This window comes from Eleutherodactylus coqui, chromosome 4, assembly GCF_035609145.1.
Source record: "Eleutherodactylus coqui strain aEleCoq1 chromosome 4, aEleCoq1.hap1, whole genome shotgun sequence".
Taxonomy (NCBI): Eukaryota; Metazoa; Chordata; class Amphibia; order Anura; family Eleutherodactylidae; genus Eleutherodactylus; species Eleutherodactylus coqui.
This window is the reverse complement of record NC_089840.1, coordinates 264,693,255-264,718,712: the sequence shown is the minus strand read 5'-3', so window position 1 is coordinate 264,718,712 and position 25,458 is coordinate 264,693,255. Positions and strand designations below refer to the sequence as shown.

The following is a 25,458-nucleotide window of genomic DNA, read 5'->3' as shown; positions in this document are numbered from 1 at the left end:
TACTGCAAATTACAGAGCGCGGCGAGCAGAGCTCTCTTAAAGGGCTCTTCCCTGTCGCCCCGTAGATTGCTCTTAATTGCTAATAAGAAGGTTTTATTTCAAAATATAGATTCACCTTATTATTCTCTTTCTTCTGCGTCTTTCTGGAATTCCATGGAATCAGCACGTAGCAGTGAGGGCTGTATGTCCAAAAAAACGTCAGAACTGCGGACTCTAACGCCGGATTCATACGAGTCTATGCATATTGCGCCACGGTTGTGTATTTGTGTGCGCAGCAGTGTTTTTTACTGTACTTTTTGCACAAAAAAAACACGCACTGATGCCCTCAGCCATTGCAGTGGCCAATTAGTTTAACCCCTTAAGAACATGGCCATAAGGGCGCAATGATTTTTGGGGAATATTCATGCCCACTTTTCTAAAGCAGTAGCTTTTTTATTTTTCCGTGGACATGGCCGTATGAGGGCTGTTTATTTTTTGGCGAACTGTAGTTTTTATTGGTACTATTTTTGTATAGATGTAATATATTGTAAAACTTTTATTGTTTTTGAGAGCAGGGAGAGAAAACACCTAAATTCTTTCAGTGTTTTCTTTTTTTTTTACAGCGTTAGTCATGCAGCATGAGGGCTTATGTAGACTATCGTATATCGCTTTGGTTTTCATGCCCTGCCGATATACGCTGCCCCTTTCTGCAAGGGGAGGAGGCGGGACAGGACATGAGCTTGTGCACTGAGAGTCCACCTTCTCTCCTCCCCTCGCCACTGTTTGCAATGGGAGGGAGTGGGATGGGGGAGGGACTTTGCTCCGCCCCGCCCCTCTAATTGCAAACAGTAAAGTGGGGGCAGGAGCTCAGTGCACTGCTCCTGTCCCGTCCCACCTCTTCCCCTTGAAGAGAGGAGCAGCGTATATCGGTCGGGCGTGAAAATACATATTTTCTGCGAGTCGGTACAAGTTTGATGATACCCAAATTATTTTCTTCCACTTTTGCACAGTAAAACCCCTTTTTTTAACTTATGCTTTTTTTCTACATCGTTGCATTCAAAGTCCCATATTTGTTTTATTCTTCCATCGACGGAGCTTTGTGAGGTCTTGTTTTTTGCATGATGAGCTGTAGTTTTTATTGGAACACTTTTGCTGGGCTTTTTCATCACATTTATTGCGTGTTTTTGGAGGCAAGACAAATAAAATAAGCATTTTGTCTGGGAGTTTTCACGGTATTTGCTGTACGGTATAAATAGTGTGTTCAGTTTATTATTCAGGTCATTACAGACACAAATGTACCGAATACGTGGGATTTTTTTTTTTTTACATTTTTTTTTACGCTACTCTTATTTCTCTTTCACATTTTTTTATGTCCCTGTAGGGGACTTGAACCATAACATCTATGATCACTATGATAATGCATTGCAGGACTTCTGTACTGCAATTCCTTATCGTTTACTATAACGATTATAGGCAATGGAAAGCCGGGACACCAGTATCTGGCATCCACTGACAACCCATCCGCCTTCGCGATTACAAGGGTTCTATTTTTCACGGGAAATGCGCACAAAATCCACATCCCATTGTTTTCAATAGAAATTTTTCTTTCTCAAAATCCACGTTTGAAATCCATGTTGCGGAAAAGAGAAAAATGTCCCTTATTTGACACCATTCAGGTAAATGGCCATTTATGTAACACAGGGGGATTCTAGGAAACCCAAACATTCCTCAATAATTTTGTAATCTTTGGTTCTCTGTGAACACTGATCTGTCGTCACCTTGTGTTGCCTGGAGCATCTGCTGAAATTGGCGCCTCTGGCATCCAAGCCCTTTCGTCTGCATATTGGGGATATATCTACTAATGTGACATCAGTGATGGCAGCAACCTCCCGCCGTGTGGCTTCTATAACGTCTTAGTCAATTGAGTATCTTTATACTATTTAACCACAAAAAATCGTCAGCTACAAATCGCGCCCATCTGATGTGTTGGATTCCAATGCATTCATTGGACGGCTGAAAAAAATAGCAGATCGTGGCCGAATTTGGCAGCTAATTTTACATGTGGCTGAAAAAGATAAGTCTTGTCCTATCTTTTAACCGAAACACGCTGGCAGCTCCATAGTCTCCCATAGGAGTCTATGGGAGCCGCCAGAAAAAGGAGGGGGAGGGAGTTTAGCAGCAGCTAGCGCTATTAAGCACTGACAGGTTCCTCTAGTGAGGCATTTAAAAGTGATTACTAGTAGTTCTGCCGACTGAGGGATTTCGGGGCTGCGGCGTATTTTCCCTGCAGTATGCCATAGCCGGTCGCGGCTATTCTTTGTTTATGCGATTTTCGGCAGAGATGCGGGTAGCGTTAAAATGCCACGCCTGTGTGAAGGAGGCCTAAGGGTGTCAATTTTTTGCTGCTTATTGCTGCATACACGGCTCTAGAGTAAACTTCACAGGAAGAGATCCGGTGGCGTCAGGTCTGGTAATCTTCTGCCATCTTGTAGAAATGAACTTTCTGGTAATCCGTCTCAGATTTTGTGTCTATCTCTCTGGAGCTGCATTTAACAGCAGTTAGAGAGATGCTTTACAGCAGCTTCATGGGCCATCACACTATGGACAGTAGGGGATCCACTGACTTGTATGGGAGACTGTTGTAGACATGCTGTGTGGCCTGCGCAGAGGTGATTGTCCAGAGAAGCAGAGTAGATCACAGCGGATCACCTATTGTGACTGGTGGTTCCTGTGTTATCTACATAGAGGAGTTACCTCTCAGTGCAATCCCACCTGATGTTAGTGAGGGCAGAAAACTATGCACAACTACGCTCACCGCTATGGAGCGTAGTTGCGCATGAACAAGTTTTTTTTTCTCGAACTTTTCAAACTCTGTGCTCCTTGAAAAAAACAGTGGGAAGATACCGTAGGTCCTGGCCAATCTTTCCCACGCATAGTTAATACTAAGTGTGGAAAAAATAGGGAAAATCCTATCTTTTCGCTAATGAAAACGAAAACATTGTAATCAATGTTTTGGCTTTGTCCCATTATGCAGCCGTGATTATCACGGCCGAACAACGGGACTAGATCACACCCCTCTGTTTAAGCCCTGAGATGACTGCTGCAAAGCTTCCTCTACCGTGCAGGACGTGTCAGACTATTATTAGGCTCTGTGGTCAGTGTTTTAGAATTTTTTAGAATTTTTTAAAAAGTATAAATTATGACTGAAATTTTTTTTTAAATTACCAAAAATTAAAAAAAAATATATGTATCAAAAAAATGTGATTTATATAGTAGGTCGTTTTCCGATGAGTCTTGCCTTTATGGCTAGGTGCACACTTGCGTTCGAAAAATTGTCCATCATGCATCCGCAAAAAGCAAGTTTTGTTCCTACGTTTCTACATATTTCAATAAAAATGAGCAGCATGCGGCCTGCACACGGATGTCACTTGAGTGCTGCCCATTTTTTCTATCCAGATTGACTTGAATGGCTGATCCTCATCCATAAAACAGATGAGAATGCTGCATGCAATGAAATTTTTCACGCAGTCCGTGTTTGCGTGAAAATACTCTGCGGTGTGTAAAAAAATACTCCCCATATGCTGTCCGTGTGGAGTCAGTTTCATAATCGGAAAATTATAATAAAAAAACATGCAAGTGTACCAGGTGCCTAAAATGAAGATCAGTGGTTAGCACCTGGAGAACCATGTCTCAACATACATGTCCCGTACTGCTGCCCCTGCTGGGGAAATGTAGCATTACATGGCGGGCATTCATTTGAATCCATGGAGGTACTGGCCCTTACAGAGCGGCTCTCCACTTTGGCACATAATCAGGGGGGTCCCGAGCGGATGATCCTTGCCATAATACGGCATATGAGCGAAGTTGGCGTCCTGACACAACCCCGTTAATCTTTGCACTTGTTATATTTCTGGTTCTACGTGTTTTTAGATGCACTTAATAAAGAAAGAAGTGATGTTCCGTCTCTGAAAGGTGTTATTTATAGGATAAAATAAGAGGAAATGCCCACAGGACAGAACGCGCTAGAAGTACAAGTTAAAATAGCACAAGGTAGATCTGAGAATGACGGCAAGTTATAAATACGCATTTTGAGTATTCCCCTACTGTGATGAGCAGGAGCTCATATCCTGGCGAGGGGATATCCCACAGCAATTTCCGTAAAATGGAAGTCCTCAGTTAATGGGGTATCCCAAGCATAGACGGACACTGATCACTTGATTGGGGCTGAGCCACAGCACCAACTGTACATATGGATTAGTCCAGTGGGGTAACTTTAATGGGTTGTACCAGAATTGACTTTTGTCACCAAACCAACCCATGCAAAAAGGAGGACCTTGGATGGAGCAATAGCCGAGCATGCACCCCGCTTCTTCATTCATTTCAAGCGGGCTGCTGGGAATAGCCGAACACTTGTACTCAATCTCGGTTGTTGCTCCATTCAAGCTTCTGTACTTGACGGGGAGGTGCAGTAAGGAGTAAAAGGAAACAAGAAGGGGACCCCTGTTCTTAGGTTCGGTGGGGGTCACAGCGGTGAGACCCCACTTAATGGACTTGTATTACGAATCTTGTGGATAGGTGCTCAAAGTTGTTTCTGGGAATACCCCTTTAAGCTACTGAGCCCCAGTACAACAGGGTTTCCACCTATTATGTGCCACTTCTTATAATAGTATCTTCTTATATGGTAGAGAGACCTTTGGCCCTCTCATATACCAGGACCACACATAACTGCTACCTCTAAATAAATCCCTTAAAGGGGTTTCCAGGGAAATACCATTGATTATCTATCCTCAGGATAGGTCATCAATAGTTGATCGGCTGGGGTCTGTTACTCAGGACCCCGACTGATCAGCTGAGCAGGCACATGTCATTTCAATGAGAGCTGTGCCTGCCGTTACAAGCGCTGGCCACTACATGAAAGGTCAGCGCAGATACTTCCATTTCAAATACACAGAGTTCGGAGCTGAAGCCTCTGCACCGACCTCCGTATAGTGGCCAGAGCTTGTAACTGCAGGCACGGTTCCCATTGGTTTCAATGAGAGGTGTACCTGCAGTTACAAGTGCTGGCTACTACACGGAGGTCGGTGCAGAGGCTTCCGCTATGACCTCTATTTATTTGCAGCACTGACAGCATGCACCCGCTCAGCTGATCGGTACTATGGATAGGTCATTAATAGTATTTCCCTGGAAAACCCCTTTAAGAGTGTAGTACCCCAGAGTTGGGTGTCATGATTACAATGTGAAGTAAATGTGTGAAATCTTATGATGTAATTATTTATATTCCTCACTAATGAAAGTATACTGATCATTTTCTCCAGCCCCTGGTGAGTACAGGTTACCTATCAATGGTCAGGGGAGTAGCCAGGTGCAGTGGGCCTGTGATTGGTGTACACCCTTGATAGCCAGGGTTAGTTTAACAGTATAAAAAGGAATAGTGGGTGGAGTAATCAGTTTTTTCAAGTCTAGTCTAGTCTCAGGAAGCCTGAGAGAAAGCCCGGGAGCAACAAGGAGAAAGCCAGTGCGGTGGGAAGGAGAACATCAAAAGTGTGATTACTAATGGACAAGAGCTGTTAGTAAGGACAGAAGAGGAAATAACAAACGCATGTAGAAATGGAATAATGTATCTCCTATTACCCCATAACTAGCCAGTTTAGCTCTACTTACCCAACTTTTGGTTGCCACCCAACTTTTCCAGAAACAGGTATAACTATGAAGAAACATTGTGTGTGTATATATATATATATATATATATATATATATATATATATATATATATATATATATAATAGGTGTTATGTTGCATATTTTTATTTTAGGGAGAAATATCTTCCTGCAGATATTAATAGCATTATTTCTTCTTTGCAGATGCTACAGAGCCCCCTATGACTGACACCTCCTCGCTCCTGACATCTGTGTTGGTGCCTTTGCTTGTATGTTTCGTGCTCATTCTTCTGGCTGGATATCTTCTAAGGTACCAACATACCAGCGAATAATACATTGGCTTCTTGTTATTATGTGAATATGCAGGAAATCATACAAAAACTATCAGTGGTCAGATAAGCCATGCGAGGATTCTCTAGTGTAGGTAGGCTCAATGTAATCATGAGAGCAGGACACAACAGGGCCTGTGAGATCATCTGAGGCTGAGTGTGGAGCAGATCACGTATGCCGCAGCCCTCTCCAGACATTTTTGCACTCTATATGCAAATGACGGCACCAGTGTTAATGTGCCATCAGATTTGGAATTGTGATTGGGCGCACAAGCATCCAAAGCAATAATGCCGCCCCGTGCAAGCAAAATGTGGATATTAAGTGACCTTAGAAAATGCGCTGTCATTTACACACAGGATACGGAAATGTCAGGAGCTTTAGGGGTGTTTCTGGGACTCAAAAAAAATAAAAAGTATGCCCGTGGAAGGTTGTGAAAGAAAAAAAGTCATACTCATCTCCTTTAGTAGAGCCCCACTCTCCGCTGGACTGAACCCATAAGAAGCAAGCTGCTGTCATGTGCTGGTTAGGCCTCATTCAGACGAGCGCGTATTTGCACGCACAAAACCGTGCGTCCACGGACACACGCGTAAATGAAGGTCTATGAATGGCTGAGTGCTGCCTGTGATTGGCTGAGCGCTCAGCCAATCAGACACAGCCCTTTCAGCAGTGCAGGGAGACAACTGGCTAGACGCGCCTGAGCCCCGACCTCGGCGGAGAGGTTAGTATATAATTTTTTAAATTTTTTACACATGCTAGGGATGATTTCCAGGGAAGGGCTTATATTTAAAGCCCTTCCCCGAAAATCACTGCAGGGCTTGAGGACAGCCCATTGCTGTCAATGTGGCAGCAATGAACGCAATGGGAGAACATTGCGATCTTCTGCCACAGCTGTTACAGCTGTGGCAGTGGATTCTTTACTCCCCAGTGATGGTGCCATCATTACTGAACACTGTGACAGTGCTGTCACAGTGTTCAGTGACAAGGGGACTCCCCGCAGGGGATATTTACACACACCACGAACCTATGCGGTGCACGCATTTCCTATCTTTTGCAGGTCCACGCGTTTGCACGCCTGTAAAACACGGACATGTGAACACGCCATAGGAAACCAATGGTTCTAATAGACGCGTGGTTTTGTGCGCACCTATGCACGCATATAAACACGCTCGTCTGAATGAGCCCTTAATGAACATGTGACTGCTCAGCCAATCACAGGCTTTGGTACTCATGGAAGAATCACCATTGAAGCATGGGATTGGCTCAGTGGTCACATGCACAATGAATAGCACATGACCGCAGTTGGCTTTATCTGGGTTTGGTGCTGTGAAGACCGAGGCTCCAGCATTGGATAGAGAACCACTGAAGGATGTTTTTCTTTCTCTCACAACATTCTATGATTGTAAATTTAAAAAAATTGAGTTCTGGAAAACTCCGGAGTCCGATGTCCACAAAATGGGGAAAATAACGGTAACAGAAATACGGGAATACGAACACAATCCTTAACCAACTTTGATGTGGTGGACCCTGCCTAGAAGCAGACTTATCACTCTGATAGTGGCAGCCCCAAGTCAGGAACCATGGGGGCCTAATCTGTCCCTAGATGCAGGATAGGGAAGATGATTAATGCAGATGGAAAGACCAGTGTATATAATACAGTAATTGGTAAAAGTGTATAAGCCACAAACAGAATAGCTAGCCACAGGTATATAGCTAACAGGATTCCGCACGGACGGCTTTCATAGAAGTCAGTGATGACATTGCGGAAAGGTCGCAGGTACCCACGTCATCACCTGGTAACGATGCGGGAAATCCGGGATTTAAAAAAACAAAACTGTACTACGCATGTCTGACGGCTCGCCGTGCGGTCCATTCGCAGTGCAGCCGGCCAAAAAGAAAAGCAGGTATGTGCGGATGCTGGCTAGCACAGGGTCAGGTTAAAATGTGGGCGCCCGCATGCGGAATCTGACCCAGTCGTGTGCAGTCAACCTAAATCCCCTGCATTGACATGAAATGATAAAATCCTGGCAGCCTCCAGTCACCACTAGGGGGAGCTTAGGCACTTACTGCATACTGATTATACATTTAGCTCCATAATACCACAGTACTGTGTAAGCTCCCCTTAGTAATGAGTGTAGACAGTCAGCATGGAGCTTCAACTGCTATAAAGATGTATTAAGAGATTAATTAGCACAGAATGTTGAATCTAGAAACTCCATGATGCTAAAAAGTGAGTATTTCATTCAATGTTCCTGGCATCCGCCTCTGTTCTCAGCAGGAGCTCTTTAGTGAAGAAGATTGCGGCGTGCACTTACGCGAGATAGTTTCCTTAAGACGATATTGATGCTTTTAGTCTTCGTGCATAATAATAAAAGCAGAGTTTACAATGCCATTAAAATGGATCAGGCACATTTTCTTTACGGCTGGAGAGTGGATGCTGAGAATAATTGGGCCCAAGGAATCCCAGTCAGAAACTATCTGCGCTATTCATTCAGGAGGATAACAGTAATAAGATGCAGAGGCTTTGTCTGCATTTATAATGCACTGCTCTTACCTGTGAGTGATTTCCTCTATGATTCTCACTTCTTCTCCCCAGCAAGCATTTGTGAGATGACTTAACGGAAACCTCCAAACCTATATTAACAAAACCCTATTTGACTGCCGTTCAGGGCAGTTTACTTCCTACTAACGTTTGATACACTTTAGCTGGTATTTCCCTCCATTCATCCTGCAAATGTCTGTCAATTTCTCTCAGAGAAGACACATCAACCCGTCTATCATGGTGCAAGGCGTATTATCATTGGACAGTGGAGCAATGGAGGAACGTTCTATGGAGTGACAAATCATGCTACTCCATCTTCAAATCAGATGGACATACCTGAGTGTGGAGAATGGTGGAGGTTCCATTATTGAATGGGGATGTTTTACTTGGCATGGTCTCGGTCCGTTGGTTTAGTGACAAGAACCATGGACATGGAGGTGTACCTTGACATTTTAGACAATAATGTGCTGCTGACAATGTGGTAATACTCTGGGAATGGTCAACCATACTTCCAACAAGACAACACACCTTGTATAAATCTAGCTTTTTTTGCATTGGTTTGGGGATATAGATGTTCCATGATTCGACTGGCTGCAACCTGAACACTAATGAACATCTTTGGGGTGAACTGGAACATTTGGTCAGGAAATATGGTCAGCATCTATCTTCTTCGAGAGAACTCTCCAGATGTTTGCAGGATGAATGGACGGAAATACCAGCTGAAGTATATCGGATGTTAGTAGAAAGTATACCATGGGGAATATCGAATGTAATTGGAGCCATAGGAGGCCTCATGCATTCCAACATTTAAAACTCTATATAAGGGACATGTAAGCTCTACCTCCAGGACCTCATGCACCTACTTTTGGGACCAATTTGCAAAGATTATGCTCCTTTGTGGTCCAGTCTATTGGATTATACAACAGACTGGAAAGAAAAGGCAGTGGTATGACACCCCAACTTGACTTCTGTTTTATTAAACTAGCAATTTGACACTTTTCACAGCCAAAATGCCTTTTCTCTCAGCCCAGCAGGATGCAGTACAGCCTATTCCGGTGTGCACCCATCCATCTTTCTGAGGAAAAGGTATTTTGGCCTCGAAATGTATCAAATTGCTGGTTTAATTGAAGAGAAGTCAAGTTACGCCTCTTGGCCTCTAATATGGTCTCTCTGCCCATTTATATGGAGCCTCGTTGTTGGACGGCGTCTCTGGCTAGACAGCAGCTTCTCCCATGCGTGCACCAGGTCTGGTTGCATATAACATATTATACCTTTTAGATGCAAATGGGAAGAGGAAACATTAGGGAGAAACGATACCCTTCCTGACCCACGTCTATAGATCTCTCAGCCAAGCTGGAGACCTACAGCACCCTAATGAGGGATGAAAACCCAGAAACCACTGTCTGTGTATGGCTTTGGATTAGAATTCCCAGTCATTGTTACAAGGGTTGTCTAAAAAGTCCAACATTGAGTTTCAGGAATGCTGCCTTCCAATAGGTGGCGCTGCAGAGATATTGTTCCATTTTCTCATTTGCATATATCCCAGAGGAGCATGCATGGCCTTATGAGTCTCCTAACACACCTTGTAGGTGCTCACCTTAAGGAGAAACGATACCCTTCCATACCTTTAGATAAACACGCATTTTTGTAGCTCACACACTTCTCTTTTGTCGGCTGCTACTCTGCTGTGTGTTCTGCCCTAATGGTTTCCTATCAGCAGCAGACCGTTTATGGGATTAATCCACCAAACTGAAGACCGTTGTGTTGGCATTAGAGATGAGCGAGCATACTCGCTAAGGGCAATTGCTCGAGCGAGTATTGCCCTTAGCGAGTACCTGCCCGCTCGAGAGAAAAGGTTCGGCTGCCGGCGCTGGTGACAGGTGAGTTGCGGCAGTGAGCAGGGGGAGGGGGGGGAGAGGGAGAGAGAGATCTCCCCTCCGTTCCTCCCCGCTCTCCCCCACAGCTCCCTGCCCGCCGCCGGCAGCCGAACCTTTTCTCTCGAGCGGGCAGGTACTCGCTAAGGGCAATGCTCGCTCGAGCAATTGCCCTTAGCGAGTATGCTTGCTCATCACTAGTTGGCATGCATATATTTGGGGATTAGCTAGTAAAGTTATTAGGGAGTCCATAATTATAACAGGATCTTATACACTTGCAGAACATAACATGGCGATAGCGTGTAACATATGAATACAGAAGGGAAGGCTGCATGTACTGTTATTTATGGCATGTGATATCACAATGTAGCACACAACATCTATTACGGTTGCGTGGGAATCGGGTCATTTTCCTCAGAACTTTTGTCATGTGTTGAAGTTGCAGTATTGATTGCGAAATGTGTAAAACCTGCGAAGTCAGCAGATTCAAGTTCCTTGAGGAACATCTTTATGTTGCTGATTTGATAGTTGATCATATAGTGGTATAGCCATGGGCGTAACTATAGGGGGTGCAGGGGATGCGGTTGCACCCGGGCCCAGGAGCCTTAGGGGGCCCATAAGGCCTCTCTTCTCCATATAGGGAACCCAGTACTATGAATAAAGCATTATAGTTGGGGGCCCTGTTACAGGTTTTGCATTGGGGCCCAAGAGCTTCAAGTTACGCCTCTGGGTATAGCTATACGCAGTACTGCTGCCGCGATTGTGCTTGATATGTGATGTAACCTTAGGATAATTTGGAATTTGCAATTCTAGGAAAATTCTGAGTTTATTTAACCTCTTCCTGACACCCTACACATGTACCGTGCCTGCCAAGTGGTACCGTGCCTGCCAAGTGGTACCGTGCATGCCAAGTGTCAGTGTATGGAGCGCGCTCAAGAGCTGAGCCTGCTTCACATACAGCACCTACAATAGCGGAGATCAGATAAAACTCTAATCGCCACTGTTAACCATTTAAATGCCACTTGGCATAAATAACATTTAAATGTCCCGATTGGCATTGAGTTGTCCCAAATGCTCCCTACAATGTGATTGTGGAGGGGCCATGGCAGCCTTGGGCTCTTTTGAAGGCCCCCAGGGGCTGCCAAGAATGTTTGCCTATTAAGAAGTTCCTGTAGCACATCTTGAAAGATTTTCTGTTAAAAAATACTATAATGTAATACTATAGTACTGCAATATACTGTATACACAATCATATTAAAATGACACATAGTATGCTTTGGCAGCAGCTGTCTGACATTGGTTGATCCAAAAACTTAAAGAGTCTTTCGAGGCAAATACTACTGATGACCTATCCTCAGGAAAGACTATCAAAATGGGATCCGCCATTTGTGATCTTCATCGATCAGCTGGTTCACTGTCAGTGCAGCAGGGCCAGACATTGTCATCGGGGGTCAGAGCAGGAAGTCTCTAGGGTGGCTTCACTCCCATTGAAATCAATAGGTGCTGAAGACCCCTACTACATTTCCGGCACTTCTGCCTTCAACAACGGGGTCTGTCGTGGAAGTGTATTAGGAAGCAGCGCTCGCATTGACTTCAATTAGAGTGAAGCCGGCTCCCACTGCACTGCCAGCTAACCAGATGATCAGTGGGGATGCCAGGTGGCGGGCCCCCAGTGATTAACTATTGATGAGATATCCTGAAAATAGTTCATTAATTAAATTTGTCTGGAAAACCCCTTTAAACTATGGGAGTAACTAGTGTCAGGCAGCTGCTGCCAAGGCATACTGTTTGTCATTTTAAGATACAAATGTAATAATGTATACAAATCCAATGTATCGAGATGTATTCAGACACAACAAAGGACAAAGTTACCACCGAACAGTCCAGGCGCTGGAGTTCAGGGGCTTCCAGCTGGGGAGTTCTGTATACTGTACTTATACGCTGTCTTATATGAAACATCAAAGTGTTAAAACCGTGTCACTGGAACAGGAACTTAACTATAAGAGCGTCGCAGCTTCCTGTACTTAAGCTATTGAGAGAAGTGGTTGGCAGCCGCTGCTATCATGCTAAGAGAACTGTTCTTTAATTCAAGGTCCAGAAAGAGTCGTAAAGCGGATGTGAACTCCGGTGATAAGAAGATCCCCAATGGAATCTTGGAAGAACAAGGTGAGGATATAATGTTTATCGGTAGTCCTTGTAAGCGTATACACTTACCTGCTGTGGAGAACCGTCACTGTGTGGGTAGTCCGGGCTTACAGAATACTCACACTGTGTACTGATAACATTGATTACATTTAAAGGGAACCTGCCCCGTCCCCCAGCACTATAGACTAAGGCTGCGGCGGGGATTCCGTTTTCCTGCTCCGGAACAGGAAAGGGGAATCTCCTGGCCGAACAAGTCCGTCTTATGACTGTACCAAATAGCTCCAAACAGACTCCAATGACTATCTTGGGGTCCATTCTGTTCTGCCCGGAAGACAAAACTGAGGTTCCAGCGCATATGTGAAGGCAGCCTAAGTTATGGTGTTAGGGGACGTGGCGGGGAGCCAGGTAGGGACTGAGCGCACTGGAAGAGTCAGATTTTCGTGCTGCACGCTGGCTTCAGAGGGGAACACCACTGGATGGCCGGAGGGGTTTTGTATTGAATTACATCACCCAGCTACCTGTCACATCCCCTACCGGCACCGTGACTTAGTTTATGGACGTGACAGGTTCCCTATGATATTTTTGGGGGGAAGAGGATTAAAAAAAGCCCTTTATTTACACTATACCATATAAATAAGTTCACGTCTGCGTTTTCGTTCTCTGTCTGGCTGTTCTGTTAGGGAAAAAGCTAAATGGAAAGATAACGATGCACATTTTGTGCCCATAGAGGTCCATTAAAGATGAACACCTTCGGTTTCAACCTGTTTGTCTGTTTTCAGTTTCTATTCCGGTTTTTAAATTGGAACAGAAGCGCAGACGGCTGAAAATCGGCACGGGCTCTGTTTACTCAGACAAATAGTAGAGAAACCTGCAGCATTTCCTATTCTTGTCTGATTTTCCAATGAGAAAAGCTCATGTGAATATAACTTTTTTATGTTTTCATGTTTTACTACATTTTGAACGCTTCTTTGCATTTTTTTGGACTTTAGACATTTTTTTTTCAATAAACCCCGTCTTATTTTTAATCCCAATACGGGACTTACGATTCTATGATTCCTCTACTCTTCTGCTGTGTTGCAATGTACTGTGCCAAATAGACCTACACATATGGCAGCCCTGGGTAGCCTTTGGTAGGGCTCCGTCTGTCATGGCTGCTTACCGAAACCTGGTAACGGCTTGCAGGGCTGCTGAATTGGTGACGGAAGGGACTCCCTTCAATCCTCGTCCATTACTTACAGCCGGCACCCATTTGTGGTGGTGCGGGCGAAACACAATTAATGTGACATATAGTAGCATTATGTCTCACGACAGGAAGGGATCGATGCTTCTACATATTAGTAGATAGTTCATTAAATCTTGCAATCAATGTCAGGAAGCTGCTGCAAAGGCGTATTGATTCGATTGCTTGTAAGCAGTGTGTATGGTAATTAATATTAGTCACGCCAACTGTTTTTTCTACATGTGTTTCCATATTTTAACCCTTCTTAAACATGAAAATTGGGGTTTATCCAGGGACTGAAATTCTTAGCCAATCCAGTCTAATCCAGTTGTGCCAGCACCTACATTTCCAGTCCAGTTTTAAACGGGGTGACCAGGTATGGAGCTCCCCCCACCTTTGCGTGCCGGTGACATCGTTACATGGGGATAACTACTTGGCTCATTTCAATAACTAAGTAGCCTCCTTCTTGTCATGGCAGATGCAGAGACAGAGGAAGGAGCTGGCGAACAGCCCCCCCCCCCCCCCCCCCCACCAAGAGGAAGTCAATGCCAATGAGAGGGGGGCAATGCATGTTTTTTAAAGAGGGGTTAGCAGAGCAGTAGAACATTATATATACATTGAGCTGCACATGCCACAGCAAATTTTTGTTAACATGAAGCTGTGCCTCTAACCCTACCCACTCCCTTTTTGCTCCCACACAGTTAACGTGTGTGTTGTAACTTAAATACAGCCTGGAAACCAGGTTTGTAACATAAACACAGTCCCAGAATCACACTTACGGTATAACATATATACAACCCCAGTACCAAGCTCTTAACATAAATATATGGCACCAGAACCAACCTAATTACATACATACAGCACCAGAACCAAGCTCATTAGATAAAGACAGCCCCAGAACCAACTTCAGTACATAAATACAGCACCAGATCTAGGATCAATAAAGGAATACATTGGAAATTGAGGTTATACCCTGCTATGTTTATATCAGGTGAAATAAAAGCTCCCAATATGACATGAACAAGGGTAAATAAATGAGTGTTATTTCACAAACAAGAATGCTACAACCCATCATCACTCAGCAGGCCATACAAGGACTACAGGGTGGATCAGAGGCACAATAAACAGTGGCATTTAGTGACTCAAAGATGATGTCATCTCTGATTTCCTTTTCTTGTCTATTCAGCCCAGACCACCTTAACAACTTCTCCTGCAGAGGTTGCCACACATTTGTCTGTGCGTCTTCATTTTTCCATATCCTTTAGACAAACAAGTAACAGTGCTATGCATAGTGCCCCTGAATATATAGCAATACTGTCCACACAAACATATTTAGCCAATCTGTCCACCCTGTATATATAATTAGACATACTCTGCCACCTAATAAAAATTACTTGCAATTCTTTCCCCAAAAAATGCCACTTTGCCCCCAAATTGCTGTCATATAGATGAATGGGAGTGCACACACACAGCTCTCTGAAAAGAGTCAAGCTGGTGTGAGCACACTGACTTCTCTGGGGAATAATGCAGGTACAGGGACTGGGTGAGTATGAGATGCAACTCCCTGGACTCCCATTACCTGCACTATAAGCACCATAACTTAGTTTATGGTGCACATAGTTGATGACAGTGTCTCTTTAAGGGTGCATTCACATGGGCGAGAAAATGGTGCGAGTTTTGTGCTTTGCAAGATGCAGAAGACTTGCATGAAAATACAACCCATTATTTGTAATGGGTATGTTTACATATTTCTATTGCAGCTATGCTGCGAGACGGAAAAATGACAATGCCTGTTATCTGTGTGATACAAGTCACATCCGGGAATCTTGGGCTCGCTGTCGGCCATGTGAATGCCCCATAAGGGAAGAGCTCTTCTCTCTTCCTTTTTTTTTAAAAATCAATCTATCATTTGTGGTAGAAGTGATTCCGGGCAAAGATGACGTTTCTTACCACAGTGAGACAGAAGGTTTTGTGGAACGATGCTCTTAGAATAATTGGCAATTAAATAAAACAAAGGGTTATTGTTACATCTAGGAAAATTAGGACTTTATGTAGATTACTGTAGCAACCAATGCCAGGCAGCTGCTGCCAAGGCAAATAGGATTTAAAGGGAACCTGTCAGCTCGAACATGATGTCCAAACTACAGCATCATGCTACAGGGCAGGAGGAGCTGAGCAGATTGATATATATTGTTTTATGGGGAAAGATTCAGTGTAATGTGTGTTTGTATTCATTTATATCTCTGCACATTCTGAGCTGAAGAGTCCAATAGGCGGAGCTATCCGTGATTGACAACGATCTGTGTATGACTGTACATACAGGGGTAGCTGAGATTATTGTTAATTTTAGGAAATTTGAGTTTTTCTGGTTTCAAATTAAAAGTGCACTGGATGCAAATTAGTAGAGAGGAGTCTGGCCAAGAAGAGTCACGCTGATTCATGAGCTACCAAGATAGTCCCCCCCCCCCCCCCACTCCCCCGATGTCTTGATAAACAGGGTTTCCTGTGTAACGGGGGATGCGATGAGCAGTCTGTCAAGAGAACGGGATGTGGTTAGATTGGCAGCTCATGAATCAGTATGACACGTCTCTACTGATTTGTATACGGCACAGGATCACTTTGGAACCAAATTGCTGAAGTGTATGGGCACATCAGGAAAAGAGGAGGGCGCATTAGGAAAAGAGGAGGGCATTAGGACAAACTGATTGAGGTTTCATCCCCTGACAGCCAGCAAAGTCAATTTTAAGGGTGGGCTTGTGGCAACAGGTTCCCTTAGAGATCCTTGGGTCCTGGACAAATAAAGATGGCCGCACCGCTTCTCTGACTGTCTGATGTACCCTGTGCATTAGTAAGACTCTACATGCTGCTTTGAATGAGCACCGCTGCCAATGTGAGCAGTGCTGGCCAGTCAGAATTTAGTGCCCTACACTGCCCATATATACTAATACACAGTGTGCATTGGGTAGTCAGAGAAGCGGTGCGGCCATTTGTGTTTGTCCGGGACCGGAGAAGTCAGATAATGTCTTTGTCACGGTGCACTAACTGTGACCAAGGATTGGGGTAGGGATGACATCATCACATCAGCCTCAGTGTCATCTCGGCATTGGATCCTGACAGTGACATTTCTCTTCCTGTGTATGGGCAGATTAGTTGATTGAGAGGTGGGACAGCCCAGCCAAACAGTTAGGATTAGTTAGCCCCTCCTCTCATAGGGCACTGGTTATTCACTTGGTTTGGTCGAACTCCCTGTCTGATCACACTATTGAAGATCTGGTCTGGTCTGCAACTCCCTGCCAGATTGACTCCTGACTCAGCTTTTGACTTTTAGTTTGAAAGTGTTTCTGGTCCAGTTGGTAGTTCCTTGTGTCACGTCACTGTCAGCATACCTTTTTCTCAGTTGGTCCTGTCCAGACTAGTTAGGGTTAATATTTCCTGCTAAGACTATTTAGAGTTATTACGAGTATATCCTTGTTGCTTTTGGCTGAGGTCATGGCTGGTGATTGACAGCTCTGTCGGCTAACCAGTAGGTTCATTAATTATGTCAGCCGCTGTGCTGTCTGCATTGATTGACAGCTCTGATAGCCAACCAATTTCTCCCCTTTTCCTATATAATCTGTCTCTTCCTTGCTGGTAGTGAGGTTGTCCCTTTCGGGACAGGTGCTCCACTTTGAGGTGTGTTCTATCAGAAGGATTCAGAGTGTCCCGCTAAGATCGGTAACCCCTCTGTTTGGTCTGCTCCTGCGTCTAAGCCACCTTTAGTAGCGAGCATACACACCTCTCCTGACTGCTACAGTACCTTGTTATCCAAGTTTTGACAGCATTTTGCTATGCGACACCTGATTTACATCCCAGTTTAAGATACATCTGTTGGGTATTCAGTTATTTATTTGGGATATTTAACATCTTGTTCCCCGCGCTAGTGGTTGTATATACTTTAGTGTCATCTTATGTTTGCCACTATTCCCTGTTACCATCTACAGAAAGCCAAGGTTGTCCTAGGTTTTTGATGTTGGGTCGCTCTCATCATGGCGGTCACCCCACATATACGTAGGCTCTTTTTGTATCAGTGAGAATACCCGTTTGGTATTTCTTTATATACATTTTGCGCCATCTGCATTTGTAGAAGTGTATATACATTGTAGTGTCCATGTAGGACGCTACTGACACATCCTGCACGGATGTAGCAGCCTCGTTTTAGAGTAACAGTAAGGAAATCACATAGTGTTCCGCTGCTAGAACCTCCGGCGATCAGTTGTGATCTTTGAGGAAAACCAGTAAAAAGTGTTCCCTGCAGGACCACCACAGGCAAAATTTTCCCTGCAGCACCGCCACAGGTGACATGAAGCATTACACAGTTTCCATTCAAATCACTGAGTTGCCTGTATAATGCAGGACAGGACAGGTCCTCCAGCGCGTAAGACTCTTTATATCCACTCTAGAGGGAGTTCCCATCTATTAATTCAGAATTCCCTAATAGGGTTATGAAAATTAATGATCTATAGCGGAGAACCCTTTAAAAACAACCAGCAATGTTTTTATTCCTTTAAGGGTCTGAGTAAATTTGTTTGGTATCGCAGCTTTAAAGTGCATTTACCGAGGTGTGATAGAAAGTGATGTGATGTAAGGTAATGCTGTGCGGTTCGTCAGCTCTTCTGGGCATGAGAAAGAAGGTGATTAGAACAGGGGAGGGCATTGGGGCATGCACTATTTATATTACTATTACATGCACTTTTAGGGTTAATGTGACTTTCTGCGGAAAATCTATTGCATTTCCTCTTACATATAAAAATAATAAGTAAAGAAGGTTTCACAATCAACACAAATGGGGATTTTTTTTACTCTAAAAGTAGTGAGATGATGGGACTCCCCAACACAGGATATTGCGATACCCCTTGAGTGGCACGCCCGGAAATTTTCCGGGACGAGCTCCACTGCTCATAGCGACATAGCCCGGAAGATTTCCGGGCTATGTATCACTATGGGAGCTGCAGAGCACAATGCCACAAGCTATGACATTGTGTTCTGCCTGCACAGACCCACAGGGAACAAAGCAAGGGCTTTGAAAAACCAGCAGAAGATATTGCCGATATGCCGGCAATCTCCTGCTTTGTTTACAGGTTGCCATAGAGACCATCGGCTTGTCAGAAGCAAGCCGATGGTCTCTGTGGCAGGGAGAGCTTGGTGCTTGGCTGTGAGAGGACAGCCAGGTACCAGCTCTTACAGCAGAGATCAGAGAAAACCTCCGATCTCTGCTGTGTTAACCCTTTACATACTGCAGTCTATGTGACTGCAGCATGTAAAGGGCTGTCACTGCAGCATGTAAAGGGCTGTCACCATCGGACCCCCGGAATGTGATCAGGGGGTCGTGATGGGTCCCTGTGGAAGTCCCCTAAAGGGACAAAAAAAAAAAATGAAAAAAAAAAAAGTTAAAAAATTATAAAAACACTTGTCTCCCTTTACTTTGTAAAAAATCAAAAATACAATCACAGATGTGGTATCCATGCGTCGTAATGACCCAGAGAAGCAAGTTAATACATTATTTAACGCCTTAATGACATGGCCCCTTTTTTTCTTTTTTCCCCATTTCTTTTTTTCCTCCCCCCTGTTTAAAAAATCACAACTTGTCCCGCAAAAAACAAGCCCTTATATGGCCATGTCAATGGAAAAATGAAAAAGTTATGGCTCTTGAGACGCAACTGCAAAATTAGTTGAAATTCAATGATTAGACCATTTTAAAAAACTTGCCCTGGTGGGCACGACAGGGTGGTAGGAAACCTGCCACTCAAGGGGTTAAATGATAATTACATAGAGGCCTGAACGCCTTTCAGGAAAGGTATAGTATCACAAGCTACACTTACCGTTCAAAAGTTTGGGGTCACCCAAACAATTTTGTGTTTTTCATGAAAAGTCACACTTATTCACCACCATGCGTTGTGAAATGAATAGAAAATAGAGTCAAGACATTGACAAGGTTAGAAATAATGATTTGTATTTGAAATAACATTGTTTTTACATCAAACTTTGCTTTCGTCAAAGAATCCTCCTTTTGCAGCAATTACAGCATTGCACACCTTTGACATTCTAGCTGTTAATTTGTTGAGGTAAGCTTGTGAAATTGCACCCCACGCTTCTAGAAGCATCTCCCACAAGTTAGATTGGTTGGATGGGCACTTCTGGCGTACCATACGGTCAAGCTGCTCCCACAACAGCTCAATGGGGTTCAGATCTGGTGACTGCGCTGGCCACTCCATTACTGATAGAATACCAGCTGCCTGCTTCTGCTGTAAATAGTTCTTGCACAATTTGGAGGTGTGTTTACGGTCATTGTCCTGTTGTAGGATGAAATTGGTTCCAATCAAGCGCTGTCCACTGGGTATGGCATGGCGTTGCAAAATGGAGTGATAGCCTTCCTTATTCAGAATCCCTTTTACCCTGTACAAATCTCCCACCTTACCAGCACCAAAGCAACCCCAGACCATCACATTACCTCCACCATGCTTAACAGATGGCGTCAGGCATTCTTCCAGCATCTTTTCATTTGTTCTGCGTCTCACAAACGTTCTTCTTTGTGATCCAAACACCTCAAACTTGGATTCATCCATCCACAACACTTTTTTCCAGTCTTCCTCTGTCCAATGTCTGTGTTCTTTTGCCCATCTTAATCTTTTTCTTGTATTGGCCAGTCTCAGATATGGCTTTTTCTTTGCCACTCTGCCCTGAAGCCCAAAATCCCGCAGCCGCCTCTTCACTGTAGATGTTGACACTGGTGTTTTGCGGGTACTATTTAATGAAGATGCCAGTTGGGTACCTGTGAGGCGTCTGTTTCTCAAACTAGAGACTCTAATGTGCTTATCTTCTTGCTTACTTGTGCAACGCGGCCTCCCACTTCTTTTTCTACTCTGGTTAGAGCCTGTCTGTGCTGTCCTCTGAAGGGAGTAGTACACACCGTTGTAGGAAATCTTCAATTTTTTAGCAATTTCTCGCATGGAATAGCCTTCATTTCTAAGAACAAGAATAGACTGTCGAGTTTCAGATGAAAGTTCTCTTTTTCTGGCCATTTTGAGCGTTTAATTGACCCCACAAATGTGATGCTCCAGAAACTCAGTCTGCTCATAGGAAGGTCAGTTTTGTAGCTTCTGTAACGAGCTAGACTGTTTTCAGATGTGTGAACATGATTGCACAAGGGTTTTCTAATCATCAATTAGCCTTCTGAGCCAATGAGCAAACACATTGTACCATTAGAACACTGGAGTGATAGTTGCTGGAAATGGGCCTCTATTCACCTTTGTAGATTTTGCACAAAAAAACAGGCATTTGCAGCTAGAATAGTCATTTACCACATTAGCAATGTATAGAGTGCATTTGTTTAAAGTTAGGACTAGTTTAAAGTTATCTTCATTGAAAAGTACAGTGCTTTTCCTTCAAAAATAAGGACATTTCAATGTGATCCCAAACTTTTGAATGGTAGTGTATATATACTGAATTACTGGAGACATATTTGGAGGTGAAAATGATTTTTTTTTCCTTAACCCCTTTTTGTTTTTTTCCCTCCCAACTTAAAGAAAAATCTCTGCTGGCATAGCCATATGAGGGCTCGTTTTTTGGCAGGACAAGTTACATTTTTGAAATGTACAATTTAACCCCTTAGTGACAGCCCTATAGTGTTTTTTACGTTCCTGCCGCCACAGGACGTGTATGGAGGAAGATGGCAGGGTGATCTCTCTCCATACATCCCAGGTGCCGGCTGTTTCTTACGGCGATGATCTGTAGGTTCTGTTGATACCATTTCGGTACCATTTTGTAGAAATTTTTTTTCTTAGAGACAGGTTGACCAAAAAAGCGCAATTTTGGTGTATATTTTTTCAGATGGTGTTCAATGCGTAGATAGTACAGTATTTTAATACACCAGATGCGGTGATGCAAAATCTGTTTTCTTATGTTAAAGATAGGAAAAGTGAAGTTTTTAAAATTAATATTTTTTATAAAAATTAAAAACTTTATTGAACTTATTCTTACCTTTTTTAAGTCCATACAGGGGACTTGAACTTGTGATCGTTTGATCACTTCTGTAGTATACCGGATTAGCAAGATTTAACTTCATCAACTCAGAGGGCTCTGGGGGGTGTTCTGCAACTCCAAATGGGCAAAACCTTGACAACAGCTCCCTTGATATAGGTCTGTCACGGTAGACATTGTCCACTACAGCACCACCTATTGGTGACATTTTTACTACATTTTTTTTTCATAAATGGCGAGCACATCGTTCAAAGTGGCATTTGGAGCAGCAGAATGCCCTCTAGAGGCCTCTGAATTGGGGAAGTTTAATTTCATTAACCCTGTACTTTAATACTTCAGTATGGGGGCCTGCAGATGGCCGGGTCGGATCCTGCTGCGAGAATTCTCGCAGCGAGATGCGGACCCCTGCCCCTGCACAGCCCTGTGGCTCACCCGCTCCTGGCGTTTCCAAAGCTCTGTGACGTGTCGGCTGTTGCCCAGCTGGCGCTTGCGCAGAGCGGAGACGGCGAGTGTTTACTGAAATTTCTGTGTGGGCCTCTGCAAGACCCGTACAGAAATAGAACATGCCGAGATTTGCGGACAAATCGTGGTTGGGCGGAAATTCTGCGGGAAACCCCGCCGCGGAATTTCCACCTGTGTGCAGGGGGCCTATTGCAGTATATTGTATTTTTGCGCTCATTCTATCAAAATTTGCCACAGGGCGTAATAAACAAAAATCCATGGCAGCCTTGAGGGCTCCAGCTGGCCTTGGGAGATTACCAAGCACCTCACAATCTGGTCATGGGGGTGGGGGTCCTTCGAGAAAGAGAGGGAGGGGAGTCCACTTCCTCGGTTGGGTCATTTAAATGTCGCTGACAACACTGTGTGGGCAAACAGGTGACGGGAGTGTTCAACAATTTTTGACGAATAACGGCATGATACCCTTGCCTCACCTCACCAATCTCGCTCTGTGCGACTTTTCCTTAGGAGTGCTTTGAGCAGTAGAAAAGGAAGCAAAATTTCCCAGCTGCACGTAGTTGGTATGAATCAGCCTTCACAAAATACGTGAAAAACTGAACAACTTGTTGAAAAAAAAACCACACTCACTGGAGCCGAACGTAACCTACCCCAACAATGTCGGCCGGCACACCGTCTCAGAAGGGTTCCTCATCCACCTAGCAATAGAAACCTGCGATCGTAATGCCCGATCCCCAAAAAGAAGAGTCCTCTTTCTTTTGGGTACTTCCTTATATATGACTTTTTTGTACATGGCGTCATCTAACCTAAGGCTGGCAATACTCCTGACCAAGTGCCTTGCACAGATCTACAACATGCAGATTGTGAACCTTTCATTCTAGGGATTGGTGGAGACCCCAGCGGTTGGACTACCCCACCAGTTAGATGATGATGTAGTCTTACGCCTGGCCAATTTCCTTCTCGCTAACATTCAAGTTCCTGCTGACAGGGGGTGCCTTGTACTGGTTCACACCAGCCGCAGGAAAAAAAAGGGATGGGATGTTCCCCATAGCAGCCGGCGGTCCTGTCCCTGTGCTATTTGCTTATTGCAGTGGTCATTTTTATTCGATCCTTTGCAGTTAAGTAGGAATTTCCGGTTATTCTGCATGTTTCATAGTTTTTCAATCGGGCTGTCACTCATTTACAAGACGTAATATTCATAAATCTGCGCGGCTGGAACGCTCTGCAGTATGAAAAACAGCTCATTCCCAATATTCTTGGCTGTGTGAATCATCTGGGCGGCTAGGGATAACAGGCGGGGAGGGGACGGGGTTGGGGGTTATGTCTAAATCCTCACTCCGTCATCGATGTAGAACAGGAAATAGGAGTAGGGAAGGAAACGAGGCACTTCCTGATTCTAGGCTCACTACTCAATGGGCTGGTATGAATTCTTACTGACAGATTATATATATTATATCTGCAACCTGAGAACCAGCGCGGTTAAACGCTTCACACCTCCCGCTAGCAGCAAGTGTTGCACATCTGAAGTGTGAACCCAAAGTCAGGACTAGTTTACCAATGTGAATGTGATGAGAATGTACAGAACATAAACCACATCTGCCATGGTTACTGGTTTATTAGGTTGCTCCTAGCTTTTCCAACCAACACTTGAACTCTAAATATGAGACATTTTAACCTTGAGACCTTAGAAGGGTTGAACCACCATAGCAACCTATCCACAGGATAGGTGATAGGTTTCTGATCGATGGTGGTCCAATGACTGGCATCCCTACCGATAATGAGAGTGGGAGTCCCACGTCTCCCTGTATGAATGAAGTGGCAATCACGAATGCTTCATTCCTCCATGTGGGCCTCTTGTTGGGCCTAGTATCCAGTCCTAAGCTCTCTCACGATCTGAAGGCTGTGAGTTCAATCCTCCCATGGTTCAGGTAGCCGGCTCAAGGTTGACTCAGCCTTCCATCCTCCTGAGGTTGGTAAAATGAGAACCCAGCTTGCTGGGAGGTAATAAATAAAAATTACCCGAAAGCACTGCAGAATACGTTGGCGCTATGCAAATAACAAGCCCCTTTCCCCCAGGACTGGATACCTCAATACCTCACTTGGCCCAGTGCATTGGCGTCATATATGGTCTCTTCTCACATGCTCTTGCCCCTTCTCTTTTTTGTGCCATAAAAATACTACAATCTCATATTCACCTAACCCAGTAGGCAGAACCCCATGCAGCCTTCCCCGGTCTTCATTCCAATTTGAGTGGTCACATGCCCGTCAAAGCACATGACTGCTGCTTTTAGCATCCTGAGGATGTGGATATAGTTAAAAGTTGGGCAGCTTCCAGCAGGCAGATGCACAGTTTGCACTTTTGTTAAAGGGGTGGTATCACAATTGACTCCTATCACCTATCCATGGGATAGGTGAAAAAAAGTCTGATCGGTAGGGGTCTCACCGCTGAGATCCGCATCGATCCTGAGAATTGGAGTCCCGTGTCCCCCGCTTCTCCTCGCTGCACCACCCACAGTGAAATGCTGCTCCCACCGATCAGACTTTTATCATCTATCCTATGGATAGCTGATAATTGTGGTACAGACCCTTTCAATCAGCTCTGGTCTCGGTTGTTGGACCTCCACCGATTGGACACCTATCAGCTATTCTGTGAACTGAACGCAATGTTTAGTTACATGAAGTGTTCATCAGACCATAGTCGGGAGGCTTCGCTGCCGCTAACTATTGTGGTCACTTTGAAAAGCTAATGTCATTAAACCTTCAGTCTTCTTAAGACATCATCAAAAATAACATTAAAGCCGCTGATGAGTTTCAGATCCGGTCTTTAGTTTTGTTATGCTGTGACTGTGGACCTGAAAGTTTATTCACATAGTTGTGAACCACGCGGTGAGCATACAGGAGAAGGCTTGAACCGCGTGAGCTCCCTACATCTGTACGCTATCTACTATCCTATCAAAAATAATTGGACACCCGAGCAAGAATCACAAGTAGTATTTATTTCCATATGTTAATTCTTAGTGGGGCTCTTTTGGCCCTAATGACATTGGATACTTTCCATGGCAAACTTTCTACTAACGTCTGATACACTTCAGCTGGTATTTCCCTCCATTCATCCTGCAAATGTCAGGCGAATTCTTTCAAAGAAGATGGACGCTGTTCATATTTCCTGACCTGGTGTTCCAGTTGATCCCAAAGAGTTTCAGGTCCAATCATGGAACATTCATATCCTCAATGCAATGTAA

At 44.2% G+C, this 25,458-nt stretch overlaps 1 protein-coding gene across 1 annotated transcript in view; it reads left to right on the top strand.

Annotated features, from left to right (window-relative positions):
• PTPRE (protein tyrosine phosphatase receptor type E) overlaps nucleotides 1–25,458 on the top strand; it is a 189,013-nt gene that overhangs the window by 114,489 nt on the left and 49,066 nt on the right. Inside the window, exons 3-4 of the mRNA XM_066601224.1 lie at nucleotides 5,842–5,947; nucleotides 12,473–12,546. Coding sequence (XP_066457321.1) covers nucleotides 5,842–5,947; nucleotides 12,473–12,546 — 180 coding nt within the window. The remainder of the gene's footprint in view (nucleotides 1–5,841; nucleotides 5,948–12,472; nucleotides 12,547–25,458) is intronic.